General features: G+C 33.5%; 1 protein-coding gene across 8 annotated transcripts in view; it reads left to right on the top strand.

The window, feature by feature from the left end:
* Positions 1–27103, top strand: part of LOC140751664 (SH3 and multiple ankyrin repeat domains protein 3) — a 274179-nt gene that overhangs the window by 154809 nt on the left and 92267 nt on the right. For 7 of the 8 annotated variants that reach the window (XM_073085649.1, XM_073085643.1, XM_073085644.1 and 4 more), the window contains one exon: positions 8471–8488. The exons of the other annotated variant lie outside the window; for it this stretch is intronic. In XM_073085649.1, the coding sequence (XP_072941750.1) occupies positions 8471–8488 (18 nt within the window). The remainder of the gene's footprint in view (positions 1–8470; positions 8489–27103) is intronic. 8 annotated transcript variants of the gene reach the window in all.

The following is a 27103-nucleotide window of genomic DNA, read 5'->3' as shown; positions in this document are numbered from 1 at the left end:
GAAGTGGTACTGGAATTCATTATTAGGTATTTAAAATGTGTGACTTAAGAATATTAATGATAACTCACACTGGTTACCGGGAGGAATGATAGCAAAGTAGCGAAACGCGAAGGAGGTGGTCCTACCACCCTTTGTGGTTTGACTCCGGGAGCACCACCGCCACATTGATTTCTGCCTAATAACAGAAATGTTAAGCACTGTTGTATTCTGGTTTGAACCGTATAGGAAGGGAGACATACTTGTCGGCGACGTTCGAACTTAATCCTCAGGAGTAGCATCTGTAGCCGACCTAAGGTAGGACTCTTATTTTATCTTGAGTTGATTACAGATGTCAAAACGCGGCAGTAGCCACTTACCATCAAATAGACTGCTTGCTTGTTACTTCTATATATTTTTACTAGCTGACCCGGCAAACTTTGTACCGCCTCAAAATCTATTTATCAAATATATTTTATATAAAATATAGCCTATGTTACTCGTAGACAATGTAGCTTTCGAATGGTGAAAGAATTTTTAAAATCAGTCCAGTAGTTTTTGATCCTATTCATTACAACCAAACAAACAAACAAAGTTTTCCTCTTTATAATATTAGTGTAGAAAAATAGCATAAGCGCGTGTCCTTTCAGTTTTTGGTGCTAATTGTCTTAATATGAATAGTGAGCAAGTGGGTTATGTGTTTAACGAAGCGTCGCCGAGATTATGATAATACTGGCGAACTTACGTCAAGGTGATATGCAAATACGTTTGAACATGTCACGCCTTACTAGCAAACGTTCACGTCACTTACATTAAACATGTCCCATTAATTTTATATACGTAAACATAATTATTATGACAATGAGTTGAATATTTTTGGCTAAATTAAAAGGTATAAGAAAAGTTACCGAATATTAAATGCTTCGTTTTTCCTGGAAGGGTAGTGGTAGGAAAAATAATCTTGAAATGTAACGTTATTTATTGCTATTGTCATGTATTAGTATGATAAATAATTAAATTACCTACTTATAGTACTTACAGCCTTAGCTATAGACACAGATCTGTGCCAGACATAGTGATTCTCACAGTACTATTCAGTTATATCGTCTACATATTTGTTTAATGCCTACAATAAAATGCAAATTGTTACTTTCGTTCTTTTTCATTCCTTAAGTAACTAGTGATCAGATAAATTATGAACAGTTAGCGTTCTTGTCATAAGTCAGGCTAATTGTAGGAGATATAACATGATAAAATCACTTACAGTATTTACGTTCGTAACCAGTTGGACCACTCATGTATGCACATATCATTTTAATTTATACTCTTTCGTTATGTGCCTTATAAAGTCTCAAAACTGATAATATTCTGTATATATATATATACAGAACATAGATTATTTATATTGATTACAACACATACGATGTGTATTATCACAATGTATATTAAACGTTTCAATTTAATCTTGTGGGGTAGCAACACAGTGTCCATATAGATTTTTTTTGTTAATAACCTAACACCGCTTCGAACGATGTTTATGAAGAAAAAGCAGCAATGAGAACTCCATAACACATCTTGTTCATACAGTTATAATTCGCAATGAAACATATCATTTACAACTTTGATAATTCAATACTTGAGTCTTTCAACTTTCCTTAACTCACGATGTTGTATATATTTATTTTTATATATTATATTTTTATTATATATGTATATATTATTTAAATTTATTTTTATTATTATATGTAGATATTGTATGTTTTTTTCTTACAGTTTATATTTTTTGTTTATGCCTACCACATGTTATCGCCATCACCCAGGATCGACTGGCAGAGAATGCCATTAGGAATTAAAGTTACCCTTTGTTACCCTTACATTAAGGAGTACAAAATACATAAATAAATGTTTGTGTAAATGGGGCAAGTTGGGATAGAGCTACTTGAAACCACACATTTTCGTATTTCATTAAATGATACGCACATATTGATGTCAGGATTAATATCAAGCCCCTTTATAAATATCGTAAAAATCTATTTTTCTAATTAAAGTTTAAAAATACAGGTCACCGGTTTGTGAGCATTACTGAAAACCATTATTTTATCATCACGGGTTAATACGAAAATACATTTAATAAAATTCCATTTTTACAAGCAAATAATTTAAACGCTTACCATACCGTACTGTGGAAATAAATTATGACTACGATTTGACATTACATTTATTTTAACATAAAATAGATTACGTTTGAAATAACATTTTTCTCTGCGCCGAATTCGGGGGAGAATCAAATTTATATTCCAGCCGATTCGATAACGTATTGCAAATAACAAGTGACAAATTCGTCCGGACGCCCTTATGTATGATTTGGTCTTTTTATGAAGTTAGAAATAGCAAACGAGCATGAAGTTCATTTGATGGAAAGTGGTCACTGCCGCTCATGGACATTGGCAATCAAGATTAAATAGCATTGAAATACGATCTTAAATCGGACACAGATACTTTGCCACTTTTGAGTATTTGGAATGTTGTATTTGTAATTTTGGTTTAAAGCGTGTGATTAGTGCTCTCTCTACAACACACACACACGACACAATAATTATACATTAGAATTAAATGCTGGACGCTACTATTATGAGACAGAAATAGTAAAGACGATGGTGCCACTAGGCTTCACCAGAGTCAAACCACAAAGTGGTCTACCTAAACATAAAAACAATAGTATTGTTTATAGGTTATTGTACTTTTGTAATATTGAAAAATATTTTTTACTTAGTTCTACTTTTAGAGATAAACGTAGGAGTTAATCAAAAATAGAAACCTTGATTACCTCTATAATTATTTTTATCCCGTCGAAATATGCCAGAGGTGATCTATAAAATATCAATAAAATGAGGGGAAGGGTGGCAATTTTATAGGATATATTGACGTGACAGCAGGGCATACAAGCACTGAATAAACGTGACGTCACGTTGATACAATTTAATTTAGTTTTTACAAGATCATACCCATTACTATATTCTGGAATTGCACATTTTTGTGATGTTTTTGATTTGAAACTTAAATGTTTAAATAACGCTTTAAAAACTCACAGCCTTGATATTCGAGTTCCCGAGATAGTAGGTACAAGTACCCAATAAATAGCCAACAAAACAGAAGTTTACATGTTATTCAGTTTTTTGTCTACCCGTGGATAGATCGGTATGAGTGATCTGCGTCACATAAATCTTCAAAAAGAATATCATTTTTTTCTGTTCATTTGTTTAATTTTACGAAATAGAAGAAAAAGTCTAAAAAGAGAAAATCGACCGAATCAAACATCCTTATTTGCCAAAATAAGGTACAGAACTCTGTTAAAATGTGTCTTAAGATACATGAATCCTCTTATTTTACCATTTCGGCGTGCATATTTGGTTTTAACAGGCTTAATCTCCTTATAAGATACTTAGTTTTAACTTTTAGCAGCACAATTTCCTCATTTACGTTGTGGCAGAATAGAACAATCCGTAATAGAATTAATAATTAGGGCAACATGTAGGTTGTATCGTCTAGACATAGTAGGTCATGTAGCCTTCTAAATCTTGTTTAGAATGTTTTGATAGACTGGCTAGTCTGGTAGAAATGTTTAGCCTTTGATTGTGTAAATTACCTGCTTTTTATTTTTATAGTTACAAGTCAATGCCAAAGTTTGGAGAAATTTAAATATATAAATAATTTATTATTTACGACGTGCGAGATATTGCTACTATATGAGTTATATAGAGGGTTCTGGGTTTGATTCTCGGTTTTACGAATATATTTGTTTTAAGATTGTGTGTATCAAGCAAACGATCTCATCCTGAAGAGTCTATTACAAATACAATCTTTCTAATTAAAATCCAAAAATATGTCATAATGTATCTGTTTAAAGCGTTAAAAAATAGAAGAGCCCTTTGTGGCTCGAACGCGGAAGAACTACCGCCTCACCCATTTGCCTTATAATAGCATTGTGTTCTGATTTGAAGGGAGTTGTAAGAGAAACATTCTTATCCGAGACATTCCAACTTAGTCCTCTGAGATGCAACGCATTTGTGGCCAAACTCAGAAGAAACTCTACTTTTATCTAGAGCAGTATCCCAGATATACTCGTTTGGTAGATACTTTAATATTACATAAAAAAAACATATTGTAGGCACTAATGATCAGCAAAAATTATAATCTCATGTCATGTATTTCTTATATATTTCTACATAACAAATTGTAAATTGCAATAAAAAATTAATACCACCAAAATCCATATAAGTCACTTGGATAATTTATGACCGTTATTAGTTATTTATACTCAAGATAGTGCTTATCGTTACGTAATACATTCCAGACAGTTGTAAACATGTTTGATAGCAATTAACAATTTTTGATAGCTTCGTATGGCACAGGTGGGAATTGGCTGATTTTATAACTTACTATTTGACCCGGGAAACTTGTCATACCACATTTACTTAGATTTGGGTAGCAACGCCATCTATCGGGTGCAAAATTATATTATATCTTTAATGCTGAAAAATAACTGTTGGTATGAGTTTTAGTATTAGTAGGTAACTAGGTACTCACAAAATTGTGGTGGAGCGGTGTCGGAGATTAGCGTGTACAAAGTCTAGCTATACGAAGCTATGTTTTTTCGCACCGGACAACTATATAAAACACTCCTAAAAGATATTCGTGCAATATTGTTTAAAAACTTCAAATTAATGCATTGACTATTTTTTGAGATTTGCTGACATAGACATATGGTTATAAAAGATCTTAATCGTACTATATAAATAGACCTAACTTACACCATCCATCAGAACACAACAGTGAAACTGCTATAAGGCAGAAATAGGTGTGGCAATTGCCGACGCCGAACCATAAAAGGTTCCTCAATAATCAATGAACGCACCAGAATAATTGATTTTATAGTATCGTCAATATTTAAGGTGATCGGGATGAGAGGGTCGCCTGAACTGTCTGAGGATCTATAACTGTCGGCCCAGACCACTTCCCGATTACAGGTTATTTACGAGAAGTAACAGTACATGTTGAGTAAATAGAATAGACTTTAGAAATTGATACTGATATATATTTGTATATCGTATCAAAATGATTGTGTAGTATGATCGTTGAAAATATCATAAAAACCGTTTTTTGCTACTTTGATATTTTACGTGTTGCCTTCGAACTGCCTTCTATTTAAAGATTGAAAGTAGCTCACATGTATTGTGGTAATGTTAAGTTATCAGTGATTCTTGTCAACATTGGTTATGAAATTGGAATTGTATTTGGAAAATTAGACACATTTTTTTAAAACACCGCCAATTTAATATTAACTGAAGTAAGATTGAAAAGCATCTGTAGGAAATGTTTGCGCCATAGTTATTTTAACCGTTTAACCGAGAATTGGACTAATTACGCCTAAAGGAAGTGCTTCATTTATAATTATGATTTGATTTACGCATAATATATATGAATAGGAAGGAATTATTTCAAAATACCAACACGTCCATCATTCTAGATGTATAGATATTGGAAACGCAACATCCGTCCGTCCGTAGCGAAAAACATAAATCTAATGTTTACGCCATCGAAGGTAAATTATACATTTATACTCTCATGTCCGGAGATGTCCTGTCAGGTGAATGGATGATCTAATGAGGGGGCTGAACGGGAAATACTAAGTGACAGGCGAGTATTAGTTCGGAATATTGATTCGATTTTCCAGTTTCGCTTTAACTATATCGATACGCTAATGCGTCTTGAGACTCGTTCACACGCTCTGAATATTATACATATGACTTGTTAATGTAGAATAATTTAAAGTGAAGTATGAAGGTGTGTTCAACGTATTGAAAGTTATCGCTTTCTACACTGTGGAGTTTCTTGCGTTGCTTCTTCTCCTTAGTGGTTACTATGGTAATACCTACGTTAGATTTTAATGATAGTCCCTGTAATATGCCATGGACACAAGGACATGGATAGACAAACAAACACAGAAAGCCAGAATATAAATTTAAATTTATCGTTTAGGTACATATTTCAGATGGATGTCGTTTGCCATTGCAGGCTGTATGCCAACTGATACGCTACACAGTTTTCCGATTTTATAGTTTCGTAAATAAAAAGTAAATTTCATAACAAGTAAAAAAAATGATATTAAAGAGAAAAGAAAAAGCAAATTAGGTGCTCGTGAGTTGCCTTTAGACTAAGGTCCAGTTTAAACATTCGAAAACGAAGTAACAAGAGCACAATACGTCCTTACACAGCCGATACTTGTCCGCACAATAACCCCATACTTTCGCGGTAGTAGTGTACCCACGCGCTGCAGTGGGCGAGACAAGTCCGACGACAGTCGTAAATCGTAATAAACGCTACATTAAAACATCACCTATCCGGTCCACAGCGATAAATATGTCTATTTTGCAATGCTCATGCATATTATGATTTTTGCCTTGCAAATATACTACCCGTAATCATGTATTATGCCAATAGGGAGCCCTGTATGAATAAGACGTGCCTCTTTACATCGACAAACGTGTATTGAGACGCGCTCTGTTTGTAAAGTAAGCTTTTTATCCGCTAATCTATTTCTAGTTTGCGATACAATGTTCCTTTAAAGGCGTTCGATTTGAACTTATTCCGCATTTACCTATAAAGTACTGCTTACTAGTAACATGCGACGGGGAAATAACATTAAAACAAGTATTTTTATGAATCATGTGTTGCCATTTACAAGCGTTAAAAATAAAAGAAAACATCTATAGGCGCAGTTACAAATAATAAAAGCAAAAAGTTTCTTAAAAGAGATAATACAAACGTAATAAACAAGTCCTAAACATAAACCCTGTAAAACTCCAATAAACTAACCAGTTTTGCGTAAGTTCAAGGCTACTATTCGTGAGCATTTTGTGCCACAAACGATCGAATGATCGAATTAAATCGATGTAAAATCAAGATATTCCATATATAAGAAGAAAAAATGTACGCAATAACGCAATACGCGAATGTAATAAACAGGACCTAAATATGACCCCTGTAGAACTCCCACAAACCAGTCAGTCTTACGTAAGTCCGAAGCTATTATTTGCGAGCGTATCTCGCTAGATCTCGGAAAAATCGTCCGCTGGCGTTCCGACACACTCGACAATACAAACCAGTTCCACATACCGTTACGTGGAAGTAATTTCTTAAACGCACAGACCCTGGTCACGCTCGACGTATCGAACGATACTCAATCGAACGCCCATTAACATACTGACGGCGCACGCTAGCTCGCGATGAGAGCGATACAGCGATATACTTGACAACAAAAGCTTAAAACACCTTCCTGAAGCGTTGGCCACCGTCAATTAGTCTAGTTTCATAGATTAAAATCGTAGTAGGACTCTCGTAGTACGACTGTGGTTCCAGTATAGCTTAACAATTGCTACATGTGCCTATTTCTGTAAGGCACATGTAGCAATCTATCATCAACCACAGACAAAACCTCCATCCCATTTGAATAGGGTGATAAAAATTCATAAGTTGCAGTTACTAACTTAGGGGTATTGTATATTCCATTACTACTTTTGCACTATAGACAATATATGGGTTTCTGGATTTCATAATTCCAGAATTAAAAAGGTACTTTCTGCAAGGTCACAAAATTATATTGTAATCTTCGATTTCTCCGACGATATTAATTTTAATAAGATCTACGTTATCTCACAATGAATAGCCAGGTGATATCGATTATATTGCTGAAGGATCTTTGAGTAATATTTTGAGGCGCTTATCAAAAGGAATCAACGCAATATTTATCTATACTTCAATCAGTGAACTGTATATCGATGTAATCATTGATCTTTAAAGAATGCATCAATAAAATCGGCTTGATAAAGCAAAAAATGCTATCGATATTTCTGAAGCCACAAGAACGTCGGCAGAAGCGTGATTGGTAGAACGTAATAGCGGAAAATTAATAAAGCCTCTATTCGTTTTAAATTGCATACCCTCGTTCGGAATCCATGATGCTCTCCGGGGTCAATTCTGGATGAGTTATGTCTTCGTGCCTTTAGGAAGGACTGGGGCCATTTAACGAAATTACAATTCAATACGCGACTGAGACGTTCACTTTAAAAAATAAGTTTTACAGTTTTAAACTATTTTGTTGCGTAATTATGATATTATGATATTAAGTATGCTAAGATTAACTAAAAATGTAACAATAAGTATTTATTTGTATCATTATAGTTATAAAATTATGGTATCGTGTATAATTTTTTATTAACAAGTTATATTTATTTAATGTGGCTTTTATTTAAAATAACAACATTGTGCTATGCAAAATCTAATGTCCAATCCCTGGAATATTTTTTGTGCCATTATTGATTATATTATTGATATTTACTTAACAATGTGTGTTTTATATGTTTATTTTTGATTTGATAACTAATATATTATGTATGTATATTGTTTTCGGTTCCGATGGTGTCATCGACTCCAGGTGGCCACTTGGTACAGGGTACGTGACAACGAATGCCTGTATACTTGATGTAATGCATGAATCAACTTGTGATTCAGAACGGATGGAAAACACCCAAAATGTGTATTATACGTAGCATGATAATACTAATCACTGCATGATGTAATTTTACAGCCAACGCGACGACAAGTTGGCTGAATATATGTCTTCCATTATCTATATGTATAGATGTCCCTTTCCAATGCTATGTTATTCTATACCTTCAATGTCCGATATCTGTGTACGTTCCATCTGCATTGATCTTGATATATGCAATGTTGTGTAATATATGTGTACTTCATGCAAGCCTCTTGTCTTGAAGTTTCTTTATCTAAGAAACTGCGCTGAAGCTTTTGATATTGAACGCTTTTTATGGATTGAAGTATCTGAAGTTTTCTCGAGAAACGAAGTAAGTATTAGCTATAATTATATGTATCAGTGGAATAGACTGTATTATTTAGCTGTCCGAAGTTATATAAGTAGGTATATTTATATTGGTATCATGCAAATTTGTAGGCTTAGATAATTCTTGCGATAGTAATCCGATGCGATAATAATCATATATTGTATCCGATGAAATCTTTCCGTACCTTTTCCGACGCTGTATTCTAATCAGGACGATGTGGTAAGTTGGCGTCAGGTAACACATAAAGCAATCTTATACCTCAAAGCTAGCATAGGCAGGATTTAGTATCATTTAAAGTTGATTATATATTCGTAAAGAACATTGAGGACTCATCAGATGTTACTCGTACTACAGAAACACTTTGCAATCTTGCAATTGCATCGAAATATAATTATGTGGCACACTCAACAACATTACTGAGATTGGCAGAGACTACCGATATCGACATTGTGGTGAATCTTTAATGCTATCCACTTTTATCAAACTGCTGTAAAGCTACTTACATGTATTGATTCTGGATATTATAATCTATCCATATTGTATCACTTGTTTGAAAGGTTAAAATAGTTACAGTGGTAATGAAGGAAAACTTCTTAAAATTTTCATAACGAAAAATATCCCTAACACTCTCTTCAAGATTCAAGTATTCAGTTCAATTGATATATTTCAAGAAACAGCATTGTAGATCCTTAAAGCTTTTTATTCTAATAGTAAACCTGAGATGAAAATCTCTTTCATTACAAATAATTATTTGAAATCTAATAACTATACACTTATTGTTACTGATACAGATGTTATTAATATATATTTTTGTACAGCAACATAAATACATAATTAAAATTATGTACAAAAACGTGCCTGTATTTCAAGGGATTATTATAACGAGCATAATCCAGAGCTTAATTTTAATTAATTCTCTTTGAACCTTGTTTTGTTCGAATTTAATCCGTCATCATTGGAATTTGGTGAAATAATATTTCAACAAATAACGTAAAATTTCATATTAAGTTTTCATATTAAGTTCATGCATTTCCGTCAAATATCAAATCGAGTCAATTATCTGCATTTAAATTAAACAGACTAGAAACTCTAATAGTGTTTATTTAGTTTTGTTCTATCGAATTATTTTTTAAAAAGTACTAGGTACAAAAAATATATATAGAGACAGATGACCATGCGAGATTTGTAAGATTTCAAGCCAAATACTGAAATGTTACAAGAACCGTTCTCTACCAACATCTGCATAAGATGCAAAATTGTGCCTATTACTCACGTGACAATGCCTCAACGCCTGCAGCTGTCCTACTTACCGATATAGGCTATGCAGTATGCACTCAACATACGAGTACACGTAGAATGCACTCTTTTCGACGTTTGCATTCAAAGTATTTTGGTAACATTTTAATTGGCTTTTACTTGAACCATTTCATTAGGTTTTTTACCCTTTGTTGTCCTTTGGCTTTGACATTTACCCAAAAAAGATAAATAACAAACACAATTTCTTTGTCGTATCAAAATAATAATGTTTACTTTTATATTTATTTTCGTACATTTTATGTTTTCACAATTTATGTAGGAGCTAAAAAATAATGAAAACATCCTCAAGGACTTTCAGGTTTTTGTATCCTCAATAAACTCAATTCTTGACCTCCCTGATTTTTTGTTGTTGTTCTCTTTTTGTTATTTCATTGTTTTTTTATTCGTTTGATCGAAATCATATCTTCGCTAATTTCATGTATTACAATTAAAATATTTCAAACGTTTATTTATTCGAAATTCAAACACTAACTTAATAATAATGTTTTAAAACAAGAAGTAAAATGAATAGATTTGTTCTATTTATTCTACAACTTAGATGGTTAAAACTTAAACAACTACAGTTCTGTGGTTAAAACAGTTTCCTGATACCTACTGTACATTTAAATATCATATTTACGGCAAGATATTTACATATCTGTATAGGTAAAAGTCTATAAACATAAAGAATTTGTCTGCTCTCTCTCACAAAATGCCAATCTACAAGGCCGACAACATGATTGGACTTGCTTTCAGACAGATAATATAATTGGACGTCATTAATACACTCGTAGATATTGTGTTCGATACAGAGGTGTAAGCTATACCATTATTAAGCCAGGTGGTAAGCTATCTGTAATCAACGTTGACTGAAGAAATTAATATTTTTCGTAATACTGTTAGAACTTGTTATGACAATGAATATCGATAAATTCTAGTGTTAAAGAAATGAGTAGTATACATAATTAAGTAGACGGAGCGAAGGGCACATGCAAATATTTTAGTATTCAATAAAGCTAATAATATTTTTTTCGTAGTAGGTACTTTAAAAGTATTTTGTTGTCGACCCAAAAGTAATTTTACCTTCCAATTGAATGCGCCATTGTGATGTGGTGTACTTAAAGCAATTGAAATCGGGATTGTCATTACAAAAGGCAGCCGAGTCCGATCGAGTTATGGATATTGGAGCAACTACCGGCCAGATTGATGATGTGCCTGAACTTTGATTAATTGAATTTGAGCACAAAACCCATTGCTGGCAGTAATTTTGGGTACCGCTTATTCAAATTTAGATTACAGATAATTTACGGTGACACTGCGGATTTTGCATAAACAGATTAATTTAGTGGAAGTGTTTTAGATTATACTCGTATATCAGTTGTCGATCCGAAGAACTTGGGTAAATTGTAGAATTAAGTAAAATCCGAATTGTAAAACGTCACGTGCGAAATGTGTGAAACATGTGAATGTAACAGTATTTGTAGCCCATAAATGTATTTTATCACTTATCTTCCCACTGCTTTTCATAAAAATAAATTTGCGTCAAACGAGTCCAGGTCGCCTTTATATGGAAATGTCGAATGATGTAAGCTAAATAAATATTTCGCTTAACGTCTCAAGGGACCGTAATCATGACCCTCGTTTTATTTGCGCCGATTGATTCGTTCGGCAAACTTCGCGATCGTGACTCGATTCTAGAAATTTTCATGGTGGATTATTAAATTGAGCTTCTTGGACAGGAACGAGAAACTTAGTTAGGAAGCCGACTATTCCAATCAGATTTGGGTTGAATTCGCGCCGAATACGCAAAGCAAACAGCAAGAGAGGGATATGGAATAAATTTTCTCTTCGGCACAAAAGGCGCAAGGAGAGCGCTTGCAAGGCAAAGATTTGTTTGTCTCGTAAGTTTTTGAACATGATATATTTAAAACAATTTATTTTTACTACCCGATTGCGAAGAGTAATGTTTATTTACCAGACTGTGGGGGGCTTAACTTTTGTGAGCTATGTATGTATGTTTCATTCTTGAGATGTAGCTAGATTCATGTGAATTTTGGCAGTGGCATAGGCTATATTTATTCTCTTTCATGTTTTATTTTCAAACAGTTAGGTTTTTTTTGTTACAATAAGTAGTAAGCGAACCTTTTTGATTCGACTGTGATAGCAATAGAAAAAACTACGAAAACATGCTGACAAAAGTTTTCGATTTCATTACCACGACTTGAGTCGTATCTTTGACGAATCATGGGAAAATTTCGCACATCAAATTACATTAACTTAGATAAAATTTGTGAGGTTTTTATTGTCCTTAATTGAAGACGTTTGATGATCAAGAATATCTTACTACTGTGTTTTTATGACATTTCAGAAGGATCTTTCTAGAGTAAAACTGGGTCAGAGGTGTTTTGTATTTTTTTCTCTTGTAAAGTAATCAAGCGGTCGGGACTAAATAGAGTTTGTATAACATTTTTACCACTTTCTTCTCTTAGAAATGAATGACAAAAGTGGTTACTTTTTTATAGAACAGTTTTTAATGAAAGCTTCATTAAAATGCGATTTAAAATGTCAGTTTAGTTCATATAACCTTCAATTTTATCTATTTATGTATATTGTCTTAATGCTTCCCTTTAATTAGCAGATAGATAAAGTTACGCAGACAGGCGTAGGAAGAGTAACTTAAGTGGTATTGTCATATAAGGACCTAGAACCTAATAAGCTTGCTTAATCATACGTATTAGATCACATATTTGGAATAATAAGTTACTCTTAGAATATGTCCGATTATCATTTGAAGGTTTCGTGGTGACTTGTCGTATGCGGGTGGACCTATTAAAATGTGAATACGTTGATCAAGATTAGTCATTGTCGCAAAAATGACGTAAACTAATTAATAGTCGTAAGCTAATTTATGTTTTAATTTAGCATTGCTGTTATTTGCGAACAAAACTGTAGGAAGAAATAAATACAAAATATCAAATAATTCGCCAAGTACGAGTCAAACTCACACATGTAGGCTTCCGTACCACCAATCATTATTTTTGACTTATTTTTATTCATTTTATTATTTTCAACAATACTTATTTATATGATGCAACAATAGATGGCGTTGGGGTGATGATGAATAATACGTAAATAACGTACAATAAAATTAAAATAACTATAATAAAATATGTTTTATGGTTCTTATTTGTGTTTATTATAATACCAGTTATAATATTAAACGAATTGTAAAAAATTCAACCGTCTTCTTAGTACGGTTTAAGAGTTAGATCGAAAAATACCGGTTTGTTGCATGGAGACCCCCTTTAATATTCAGTTTTATTTTATTTTTAGTATTTGTTGTTATAGCTGCCACCGTTATGCATCCTCTGTAAAAATTTCACGTGTCTATCTATTACGGTTCCGGAGATATAACCCTGTGACCGCCGGACAGACGAACAGACAGCGAAGTCTTAGTAATAGGGTTCCGTTTTTACCCTTTGGGTACGGAACCCTAAAAAGTACAAAGTATATTGTTGAATAGTAGATTTTTTTAATAAGCTTCTAAAAACTTCCACAAAGATTGTAGGTACTATTTGTATGGTATTTTATGTAATCGATAGGCATACTAACGAACCCCATCCTATCCTATTTTTGGCCACTGTCAAAAACAACTTGAATAGATGACACCCTTGAACCAAATACATTAAGGAAACTGAAGTTCATAAAGCACTCTTGTCAGAATCAAAGATTTTCATAAAATTCGGAAAGTAAAGATTGAAATAAGAATTTCCGTTCATACTGCCTCCTGCCGAAATTAATTTTGTACAGGAAATTTTTGTGAATCCTATCCTTAAATAGTCCCATTTGTTTCGATGGGGCAATTAGTTGTTCTTACTACTAACTAATCTTATTACGTAGGATGCTTGTGCTTTGAATTCTATTAACGTTTGAAGTTATTTCAGTGGAAGCTCTTTTCCAAAAAACTGAAGGAACATCACTAATAAATATGTAGCAGTTCTTAACGACAACGGATCAGTCAGTGGACACCATACATTATACTTAACCTAATTTAAATTATTTAATATACTTTATTCGTTATATCATTGTCGTAATGTAAACCTAAGCCATATTGAATAAGTTAAGTTTTACCCAAGTTGATTTAAACAACAACTAAGCCCTTTCTTGGGTGTAGGTGTTGCTCCCAATTGCTGTTCTGGTTTAAAGGGTGTGGTTAGACCTTTACCTTTTATAAGGCGTTCTAATTCAATTCTTAGGGATACGAATGCTGATTATGTGATCACTGATACCGACGTCCATTGGGCTGATGTTAAATGACTTGGGCAAATAGAAAGTCTATCTGTAAAGTTTACGAAATTAGATATTCATTGTATCGTTATTATCGACCTAAGTTCTAGATCTTGGTGCTATAGATAAGATGGATAAAATCAATACCACTTAACTTATAACGCAACCCGCTATTGCTTGTATGAATAATATCGGTTATTGGTACGATATCGCTAGATAGTAGATAGTAATCCACGGCCAGCTGGGACTTCTGTCCTATTTAACGTCGATTGCAAATATCCAAATCGCATTAACCACTTAAGGGAACGTACCCATACTACGTGACCCTTTTGGGGGGAGGGGGTCTTTAAATATACCTCGCTTGCTCACAGGAATGGTCTTAGGTTTTCGTCAAGTAGTTAATGGGAAACTAAAGAATAATACTTCTTAATACTTTAGTAAATTAAGGTCCTGAGCGAGCTTAAATAGATATTTTCACTTTCTATTGCTAGTAAAGTATTTTAACCATACTTCTAAATTACTACGTGAAGGGGAAGATGGTCACCGATCCCCGCAGTGACCATTCGTGGTTTTTACATTTTTTTAGCCCTCATGGGGAGGGGATTTAAAGTTAAAATCTAAAACCACCCCCGTTTCTGTGACCAAGCGTGGTATTTTTAAACCCCCAAGGGTGGGGGTAGAAATTTAAAAAACACGCCACGTAAGATGGATACGTCCCCTAACATTAGCTAGACGGCTTGTATCGGCTCCTTCTTACATAAACAGTAAATCCGCCTTCACTTTGCAATTCGCGGTGATCTTGACCACGCTCACTCCCGCACCTACACTTTTGACACCAATGCTCTTCACGACCAGTTCCACTAGTGACCTCATCGCTGTTGCAACGTACCACCTGGCTTTTGCATTCGATAATATAATTCATGTCATCGGGTCTTTTATTCTTGGTAGATAGATTCTGCCCGTGGCTTTGTTATATTATTTCGATATTTTTTACAACTAAACTTAGTAGATGTAGTGAAGGAAGACCGACTATCTGTAGGAAAGAGGTCACTGTCCTATGGAAATTTTCTACTTCAGAGTAGTCGCAAGTTCAATGCCGGCTTTAAAAAGCCCTATGCCCTAGCTTCTCGGGAATGCCTCGGGGAAAAAATGTATATTTTTGAAAATAAACAACTTATGATACTACCATAAACGACCCTTTATCTGTACGTTGAAGTCTTATCAACAGCAGTTTTATCTTACTAGAAAAACAAACATCAAAAAAATAGTACGTAGGTATTTAGTGTTGCGGCATTAAAAGTTACAAGAACAAAAACAGAATTATTTTTATATTACTAACACACGCTTCTTATTTATTGGTATATAATTTACATAGTTATAATTTATTATGCATTAAAATCAGCTTTGTAAAATCTCCTTAGAAATAAATGACTAATCTTCGTGGAAGCATTTTTATTATTCTCTCAATTTTATTACGTGAAAGGTCAAATTTTATGTATTTTTAACGATTGCGATGTAAATGAATGGCGAAAAATTTACATTTGAAGCTTTGTCACGCGATTCTAAGAACATCTAAGTCCACGTCTTAATGCTGTTAATATTGACTAATAAATAAAAGCTTCTAAAATGCATTTTATTAATTATCGATTATTATTTAAACGAATATAATATTTGATTATATTGTATTATTTTTAGAAGACTAAAACCAACATATAGGTACATACAAATGTCAGACTTAAATGCAATTAGAACTAATTCCCAAAATAGCTATGACAAATTCCATCTCATACGGTCTGTCGTGTCATGCCTCCCTTAGTTGTCTATGTGCTTCTTCGTATAAGTATATATTTTATGTTTCGTATTTTTATCTGTTCCTACATTTGTTATATTGGATTTTCCTTATTTAGCATTATAAATAATTAAAGTTTCAATGTCACTGGATGTTTTTGCTGAAGCCATTCGTAAACAACAAATGGATAAATAATGCTTCTGGCGTTAAATCTCTAACATCACTCTTGAAGTCAGTCTTGCATAAATAACTAAGTCATTAAATACTTCGTTTTATAATAACTTCTTCCAGGCAAATTACTTATGTACCAGTGAATCTTAATAACCGCCAGAGGCTCGCTAGGTACAGATGACCTAAGTGTAGGTAGCCTGTTCATGACTAATGACGAGCGGTAATGATGCGATCATTAAAGTAAACATCGCCTCGATCTACACGTTTTCTTAGTAGAAATACTGCGTACTTTTGAATGGTGTTGAATGAAACAGGTGATACGAAATGCCCTGTTAGTGAATATAATGACAGTCACTTGATATTGATTTTGATTCGTTGGTTTAGTAAGGAATTAGGTTCTGGGCCATTTGAAATTTTGGTTTAAGGAATTGAACGCAGTGATCCTTTGTTTCAGTAAGGAATTAGGTGCTGGGTCTATTGAAGTTTCGGTTAAAGGCTCGGAAGCAGTGATCCTATGATAAGATGATAAGCTGGTAATTGAACACCTTTTGAGCTACAAATGTGACGATCACGCGTTCATCATAGGTGAGCAGTTAACATCAAGTATCCATTCTTCCTTAATTAGATCCTACATTGGATTACTTAAATATTGTTTCAAAATATGAATTGATTTAATGTAATATATCTAACTAGGTAAGTAGGGTAAGTTACTAGTATCTTTAAGCGCGTCTAGACACATAGATGTAGTTGAAGCGCCACCACAGCCACTCGATTAGGCAAGTTAAATGCTTGTTTACTATTCCTTTATATAATCAATCTATTTTATCGCTCTTCATGATTAATCGCATTTAACAATAAACTTCGAAACAATGACAATATGTTATACAATATAGTAATAAAGATTTTAGTTAATTTTCGTACTGATAATGGCTTACGGCTACTTAACAACGGGTTATAAAAATTCTTAGACATCTTATATGTTTTGATAGGCTTGAGCTCAATGTCCACAGTAAACATACTGTGAAATACAATACCGCCGTCATAAGCAGTTAAAATGTAACTCGTAAATTTTATGTAATGAATCTTAACATAGGCTCTTTATAGTGGTTATCATATTTAATAGTAGAAGGTCTTTCTAAGACAGCATCCTTAGTTTTAGTCATCTTCATCGTTTTTTGGTAATCTTGATCACAAAAAGCCTGTCTAATTTGTGAAAAGTATTAGATTTTATTGATTGTTGATTTCTTATATCTATAAAATTGGAATTAGTAGAATTGATCCGTTACAAAGAAAAATAAAGAAATCTCGGATATACCCAAACTACTAGATTACATTTCAATAGTTTTTAAATAAAACAAAACATTGATTTTAAAAATTGATTAAAAACCTTGCATTCGGGTTTCATTGCTGGCCGCATCTATGACACTCTGGCATAAAATTAAATATGAAAATGGAAGCTTGGGCGCGAAATAAATGGAGGGAAAGGGGACCATATTTTTATATAGAAGTTTCTAGTTAGTTGAGTCGTGACCTGCTTGTGAAGTAATTTATATGTAACTGATGTTACTTATGTATGATGGTAATGAATATATATTTTGGAAGAACGAGTGATTCTGAGGCTTTGATTTGCTGTCCTAAACCCCCCGCCAACACTAAGAAAGGCCAAAACTCATTTCATCAAATTCTACTTAAAATGAAATACGTTATACCATATTTCTTTTCAAATACAGAACCCATACCGAAGCATTACATTTAATTAAATTTGTTGTGCATCAAAGAGAGGTCGACAAATTGAAAATGGCATGTTTTGCTATTTAATCCGATTTACACTTGAATCAGCAATGTAGTTCAATGCTGTTACTACATTATGTAGAAAGGTTGATAGTACGGTCGTTAATAGATTTATGTGTGAATACAATATATGGACTGTAATTTGCACATACTAGTTGTGTTCGTGGCTCCACTTGTGTAGACACCCTCCTTTATCTTCTGCCTATTTGGTTCCCATAAACCGGTTTGATTTGCCACCAATACCATGTTCTACCGAATTTGTAATTTACTGGTTATTTTTCGCAATCAAAAACATATTTCCATATTAGTACGATTAAAAAAGTAATAATAATAATAATAATAATATGCTTTATTGTACCCATAAAAGAAATATACACAAGGAAAAATTATAATTTTAAAAATACAATAGGCGACCTTATCGCTAAACAGCGATCTCTTCCAGGCAACCTACAGGGTGCGGAGTTAAAGTAACAAGAAATAGAATAAGAGGTAGGGTGCAAATAACAGTTGTAAGGAATAAAATACAAATTTCGGAACAAATAAATGAAAGACATACGTATTTAAAAGAAAGGAGCTAGATTTAACAGAGTCGTGACAGATAAAACAAACAAAGAAATAAAATTACACATAGCAAGAGCATATGGGAGAGAAACGAAACAGAGATAGAGTTAGAGCTGACGATAGTGACATTTTACTAGATTTTTGAAGGAGCATAGGGATTGAGCATTGCGAATAGATACAGGAAGAGAGTTCCATAGACGGATAGCTGAAACTGTGAAGGATTTCTTGTAGTAGGATGTTGAGTGGAATGGAGTAAGGAGAGCATGGTTTTCGGTGGAGCGAAGGGATCGGTCATGGGACAGATGGAGAAACTGAAATCGCTGCTTGAGGTATGGAGGAGAAGTCGGATTAAATAGGACACAATATAGAAGAGATAAAATGTGAGCATTACGGCGAAGGCGAATTGGGAGCCACTTGAGCTTAGCACGATATTCTGAAACATGATCATATTTACGTAACCCAAATATGAACCGTATGCATAAATTTTGAAGACGCTCAAGCTTATTTAGTTGCTCCTCAGTAATGTCAGGATAGCACACATCGGCATAGTCAAGTATAGGTAAAAGTAGTGACTGCGCAAGCGTAATTTTAGTGGGAATTGGTAACACATTTTTCAATCTACGAAGAGAGCCCACTGCAGCAAAGAGCTTCTTGCTGACTTCAGTGATCTGTGGTGTCCACGAAAGATGCTGGGTGTCCACGAAAGTATTATGTGAAACGCACCAACGCCCCTTTAAAATTACTAACACGCAAATAAACAGACTGACATAGGAACGTTCTGTTTTACATTACGTAATATGTAGGCATAAGGGATATATTATAGTCCTTTATTAAGACTTAGGTACTTTCAACGTATATACTTAACCCTAACGACGACGCTAGAAGCATAACAATTGTTCAAGAAGTGACTGCACTCAATATTGCTTAAACTGCTATCGTTTTCGATTAGAGCAACTAATCTCTGGGGCCTTCTCATGAATCTTTCATTACATCCTCCATGATACCAGAAGTACTATTTGCGTACACCTCGCATTAAAATGCATAACAAAGCTCCCGAGGCGTTTATCGGAAGCAAATTTCAATTACGCACACACGCATAGTAATCTGACGTTTCAATTAAGGAAGAGATAAAAGATAGATGCAGCGAAATAGAAAACTAGTTTGTGTAATAACTGATATAGGTACCATGCCATTATAAACTGTTGTCATTATAACGTATCGATACGTTAGATGTCGCCAACGTTTAGCAAAACAAATACATCGACGGACGAAGCTAAATTATTCAACGATCTTATGTCTAATTTGTATCTATCAAAAGTTCGTCTATCAATAGTCGCCGAAGAGACGACACGAATGCATTTGCCGATTGTTTACAACTAAAGCTAGCCATATCAATATCGATAACAAACAGTGCTTGTGTTATCTACAAAAGAAAACAGTTTTTCATACAACCGTTTCAGCCACTTAACCGTTTTTTAATTAAACTGAAAACGATTAAGTTGACATTGAATAACTCAGCTATAAATGTTTTATCTCATTCACTATTATTAAAGCTCCAGTGACGTGCCGTAGTAAAGTGCATGAACGTAATCCCTGAGATTAAAATCAAGTAGCTGAGCTGTAAATTGACATGTTAATATGTGTGTATGTTGCTTAACAGCTTATGAAAGTCGCAATGAGTTTGACACACGATAATTAATTTATCAAGTCTTGATCCTTGTGACACTTTGCATGCAAGACGTTTGAAATAGACAGACGAGAATTTAAAGCCCAGGATTAGCAAATTTTGATTTCCACTTAAGACGAAAATTTTATAAATAAAAATAAAATATGGGTATTTAGGCCGTATTCCACTGCGCTGGCCAAGTGCATTTGCTTCGAAATGCGTGCCTGGAATTCGAATCCTGTGCCCCTACCAGGCGGTAGGTGGTTGAAACTTGGCATCTCCTAGGAAGGAGACTCCAAGTTTCGACCACTAGGCTGTCACTGCACCAGCACCACCGTTTTTATTTAGCACTTATGGTTTGGTGGTCTGAAACCTCTCAAAAAAGTCTCAAATTTGTGTATATTCTTCCATTTCGCGCTTGGTCAGCGTAGTGTAATGTCACCTAGACCGCTCTCACTCTAAGAGGAGGTACATGCAATAGGATTACAATGAATTGATAACGATGTTTCCCTCAACTATTTTTTTATGAATTTCATGAATTTAGTATTAATGACCCCTACGCACATTTGTCACTAAGTCAATGACTGCAAATTACAATTACCACCTACAGCGAGTAACAATGAAGTAATTAACATTTATGACGTCAGTTATATAGAGTTTCATATTAATTGCGGCTTCAATATTAAAAAGATTAAGTATTGAAACGTGTACACATATCCGTTAGATAAAGTACGCATATGTAAACAGTAATAAGCAATTACCTACGTAGAGAATCTATTCTTATACACAATAGTGATGGGGAATTCTAGTCGATCTGCAATATCCGTAAGCTGTTATCTTTGAGGTGCTGTCAGAGCGTGAAACGGTATTTCAAATATGTTTGTTATTTGAACAAAACAATTTAAGCTTTAAATGAAAAAGTACTTTTTTTGTTTCGACAATAATCTTAGTAATACAGATATCCGACCCTTTAGAGGAAAGATTGAATTGTGTGATCACCAGTCAATCATAAATTTTAAAAGCCAAATTAAACCTGTAGTAACCTCCGCAACTTAATGTATTAAACGCTTCATCTTTTAATTCTGTATGTTTGAATTGACAAGAATCATTCAAATATACCCAAACACACTTAATTGCATCATAATAATCAGATAATAATAGAAGTAACTTATTATTCTCTTCATCAAATTTGTAGTATACGAAGAATATAACACTACTTGAAACATATTAAGTATTTGATATTAATAAAAATAAAATAAACCAAACAAAACCTCTGCACGAATTCACACGAAAAGTTCAAATAAATCCAAAGTCATAGTTGAATAAGCACACAATGGCTTTCCGTTTGCCAACAGTTATACACGTGATTCTTACTAACGAGCTCTAATGCGATTTGAAGTACAGTAAAGAAATGTCCGTACACACCTCCGGCAAAAACCAATATTTGTGCACACGGCAAACATTGGCACCACATCCCATTATAAAGTTTATACCAACGTTATAAGTCACAAAATTGTATGTTTTCCCGTTAGAAGTGCGACTATCTTTTACCATAAGTCTCACGCCAATTACAGTCCTACTGCAAGACTCTAAAGTTCAAAGTAGAATGGCAACCGATTCTCAAAGTTCGTCCGTTGTTTGATCAAACTTTGGAGCTCGCTGTCGCGTTCCGTTATCACAGGCCGAAGATATTGAACCTCTAGGAATGTAGTTTTTGTTTGATTTTCTAACTTTAAAATTCTATTGAAGTGTCTGCACTTTTGATAAAAGCACCCGCTCTTTTTGTTCACATTTCTTTTATTATCGCGGGATCTTGGGTAACTTTTGATTTGAGGTTTTACTACAGTTATTTGAGGTTAACTTGAATCTATTTTAAGCTAAGATTAATACTTATAAAATTAAGATTTAATTCCTTTACCAATATCTCAGGTTAAATAAGTGAAATGTATATCTTATACAAGTATACGCTATCAATTTCAATATAATAGTAAATCACAATACAATTCGTTGAAAAACCACACAATCCACCACAAAATATCACAACCTCGATTGCTTTCATTACACTAATATGTAGACAAGAAAATTCGTGTTTCAACATAAAACTAAACATTAGTGACTCCAATCCCCTTAAAAAATATTATATAGGTGCATAATACATGTAATTTCAAATCCTCACACACAACTGCTCGTCACCTCATAAAGTTTTTACCCAGTTAAATGTAAAACTCGGGAGCTTCAGGCAAAACTTGTTGACCATTGTGCCAATTCTCAAAAGTATATCAGCAAGTACATATTTCACACACGAATACGCCTCAAGGCGATCATGTTATGTCACTGCTGGTTCAGTGTTGAAATACCTATTTTATATAAGCTTTTATTCTAGCCTGTTGCGATTGAGATATTATCTCGACTTTGTCTTCATATACGAGTATTAAGCTTTCGTTTCGAAACACTTAACGATTTTTGTAATACAAATTTTGAAACGCGATACATTACATGTATATAAGTAGGTACGTGCGAGGTTGTAAAGAATGCGGATAGTGTTTTGCCATTATTAATTATGTCGATAATTCTGAAGTTTTATTATTTCGTAAGTGTTGTTTTGTTGCAAAAAATATTGGTCACAGGGTTTAAATTAAAAAATGGCCGTTTTTACTACGCTTTTATACTATTGCTTAGGTAAACCAAAGGGTTTACAACGACTGTTGTTGGTTTAGATATGTGAAGTATAGAATCATTTTTAAATGTAGTTAATCTGCTATCAATTCGAAAGATGTTTTGCTTTGGAGGCGGTATCTTACATGTAAAGGGGTGCGAGTTTAATTCCCTGCCCAAAAGATATCTACATGACAAAATTAGATTTCTACTCTAGATCATAGATCTTGTAGGTACTCATAGGTACTAATCTTGTCATGAATTTAGTTTTAGATTATAATATTATCATATAACAACCAAAATGGTTTCATTGCCACTTAAATTTTCACAATATTCAACATTTAAATTATTTAATACTAGTAATAATAATAGTAATAGTTATAGTGTAGTCGTGTGTTTACGGTTCATTAAAATTAAAAATTATGATCTAATAATAAGCGACCATTTCATCAAATTAAATACTGCTATATATAGTAGGAAACATTTATAATAAACCTTGTTATATATTTGTGAGCTTTCATCGCTAAGTGAAAAATAACGGTAACCTTATATTTTCGTCCGTTCGTCTATCCATTCATATGTTTACTTTTACTCGAGGACTATTGGTAGATACTATAACAAGATTTAAAAAGTAGTAATTATTTTTTTTATAATATAAGAGTAGCAGACGAGCATGCAATCCCCTTGATGGTAAGTGGCTACTGCCGCCCATGGACATCTGTAATCAACTCCCAGATAAGTTTAGAGTACTATCCGAGGTCGCACACAAATGCGCCGCTACCCTTGAGGACTAAGCTGGAATGCCTCGGATAAGTATGTCTCGCTTACCACACCCTTCAAACCAGAACACAGCAGCGTTTAAGACTGCTTATAAAGTTATTAGGCAAAACTAGGTGTGGTGGTGGTTCCACAGAGGGTTCTACCATCTTCAATAGGTACTTAGTACCGTCTTAGTAACTATAGACATGTTTAACAAAGATACGACATATTTACTAACTCCACTTAGCATTAATTATTGCCTTTAGGTGCCTTACCCAATGCTAAGTAAATAATTTATTACCCAAAGTCCTTACATGTCCTTCCTCCAAACATTGTAATTACTCCAAATTGGCTTAGCCACTTATTGCGTCGCGTTACACATAGTTATTTGATACCCAAACACGATACCGACCTAATTAGGTCTCCAACGTCCATAAATGGAAGCTTTCGGAGAAAATTTCCTTTATTTTCCTTTATTTCTTGTTATTTATGTAACCCTTTTGTAAGCCATGTTGTGTTTCACTGTTAACTTTATAATTATTGATTGTTTTTGTAATATGTACCTATATCCTTTTTTTATTTCTATGGAGATTATGTAATTTGTGGAGGGTAATTCTAAACGTATGAGATGAGATTGAGATGGCATGTATCAAAAGAGTCTAGGAATTGTCTAAATTATGGTAGTGACAAGAATATTTCTAATTGGTTTTACCACGAACTATCTTGGCTGAAAAATACTCAAAGCTTTCTCCTTGTACCATAAGCCCATAATAGAAAGGTACATCTATGTATTTGTAGCTGTTTCTAAGAAAGTCCTTTCAATAATACTTTCTTGAGACGCACCCTTTTCGTCATACATTTTCCGAGAAGAAAAACACGCGTATCATCCCGCATCTCATCCTACATTCAAACACAAAAGACCTGAAAAAGGTAGGAAATACCGTTCGTTATTTCTCCGCGAAAAACACAAAGGTATACCTATACAAAGGCTAGTACATCTTTCACTGAAAAAAGAAAGTTTTTGTCCAACAAAACAACCCTGTTATGATTTTTGATGACAAACTAGAAAAATATTTATTCTTATCTTTATACCTATCAACTATCTGCAGATTTTGTCTCATTTACGTTTAAATGAAGGTATACGATATTGCCTTGGAATTTTAATAACGACTGCCCTTCATACATAAGTTAAATCTCCCCAACTATTAATAAAAATATGAATTTCGGGCTTCACCTAAATTATTTAAGACAATAACTAACAAAACAAGTAGATACAAATAGTACCTGGATGGTCCTGCCACTAAATTAGAACAAGAATTATATCCGAATTAATCATAGAAGCGTTGCTACTGATGGGAATAAAATAAGATATTATCATATAAGTATTTTTTTTTGTGAAACCCTTAGAGTCAGATCACACAATATTTACACTACACGTGTGGAACTAAGATATAACAAATATATGATACTATTTCATTCTTTGTCCACATCTCTAATATCTAAAGCTATAGATCCCCACACACCCTGAAGGTGATCTCGTAGAGCAAACAGCCAAATATTTACACTTGATATAAGCCTTAGTCCGGTTTATTGGCTAGAACTTTCATTGCCATTAGATAAGTTGCTACGTTTGGCAAATATTAGCCGGGCGACGCACCAACAGTGGCTTAGGAGGATTTTATTTTCCTTGTAACCTTTATTATAGTGTTCATATGACCAAACAAAACCGTAATAATGAAAATGATTTATAATAAAATCTTTGTTTAGCGCTAATGAGAGTAAACAAACGAATTAATTGGTATCCTTATAGTATTTACGCCTCTGGTCTCTTGTTTTAGGGCTATCTGAAAATCTTTCGTACATGTCAAAACAAAACATTTTATTGTGTCCTAATTTTCACAGAAACTATTAATAATTTCAAAAAATATTCGGCTCGAAATTTCCCTTCTACGAATCGGATTGTTACAATTAAAGTAAAGGATTTATAGTATAAAATAATCTAAGAACAAAAGATTAATAACAAAAATCAAATAACTTTACTTAAGAGAATGCACATTATAGCGTTTTCCTTCAGCGATCCTGAATCCCCATTATTTACAGGCTACAAGGAAACTTACAAATCCGCGACCTAGTTCTCAAAACTCAGCTCTTAAATAAGAATTACTAGACGTCGGAGTTTTCAACAAACTTTATGCATCGCTCTGTATAGCCACGGGAAGCATTGGAGGGATTAAAGACTTATTCTTTACGGCAATATTAAACCTGAATGCCAAAAAACTTCCACCGTTTAATATAAAGCCTTGTTTGTGAAGTGAAAAATGTCGGTAAACTTTAGATTTCATAATAATAATTACTTAAATAAATAAATTATTATCTCTTTTTGATTTGTTAGATTTAATATAAACATACTACACAAGTAAAATGACATCACTGTGGTTGTATTAATGTTGTTGATCCAAAATAATAAATATTATATGTCATTCTAATTTTCTTGGATTTAATTGTACATATTATTTAGTCAGTTATCAATATTAACATTATCAATTTGAACTGAAACAATAATTTGATAACGGATAGTCCATCGTTATATATTTTTACTATTCACAACATCCACGTATATATTGTTAAGTTATTATTCAAAACCTAATGCTGTAACATTCCATTTATTTTCTTTCTATATCCTCCAGAGCGCTAGTTTAAAAGAAAAATTGTTGCTTATTGTCAGGACACTTCACTCCTAAAGCTCATTGTTTTGAAGCAGAAATGTTTCATTCCTTATTTCACTTGTTGCTCGCTCGATCCATTCTATCGTCTCTTCAAGTTTTAAATTTAAAAATGGAAATGGAATATTTTCTGCAACCATTAACTCCTTTTTCTTCTTTTCCCGTTCTCCTTACAACTGCTGACGCGCGGAAATGTTTTCGCCAATTTGTTAAGCAAACGTTATGAATTTATACAGCCTACAAAGTAATGGGGTCCATAAAATCTGCATTGCCGGTAAATTTCAGTTGAACGCCAAAATCTGTTGGTTTATTGAACGACGGTAAATTTAATTTGTTTTTCAAAGCGTAACATAGCTTTAATGCTTTATACAACGAAGTAAAATTTTATTACGAGTCGAGGTCATTACTGACACTGAGATTAACCTACGCTAGTCTGTTATTAAAGATGTGACGTGAATAACTAAATAGCTCTATCGTATGGATTAAAAGAAATAAACACGTGTTTTTATGT

This window comes from Epargyreus clarus, unplaced genomic scaffold, assembly GCF_041222505.1.
Source record: "Epargyreus clarus isolate Ecla_fem2 unplaced genomic scaffold, WU_Ecla_fem_2.2 ptg000023l, whole genome shotgun sequence".
NCBI classification, from domain to species: domain Eukaryota; kingdom Metazoa; phylum Arthropoda; class Insecta; order Lepidoptera; family Hesperiidae; genus Epargyreus; species Epargyreus clarus.
The sequence above is the reverse complement of the archived record's forward strand: the minus strand, read 5'-3'. Positions and strand labels throughout refer to the sequence as shown.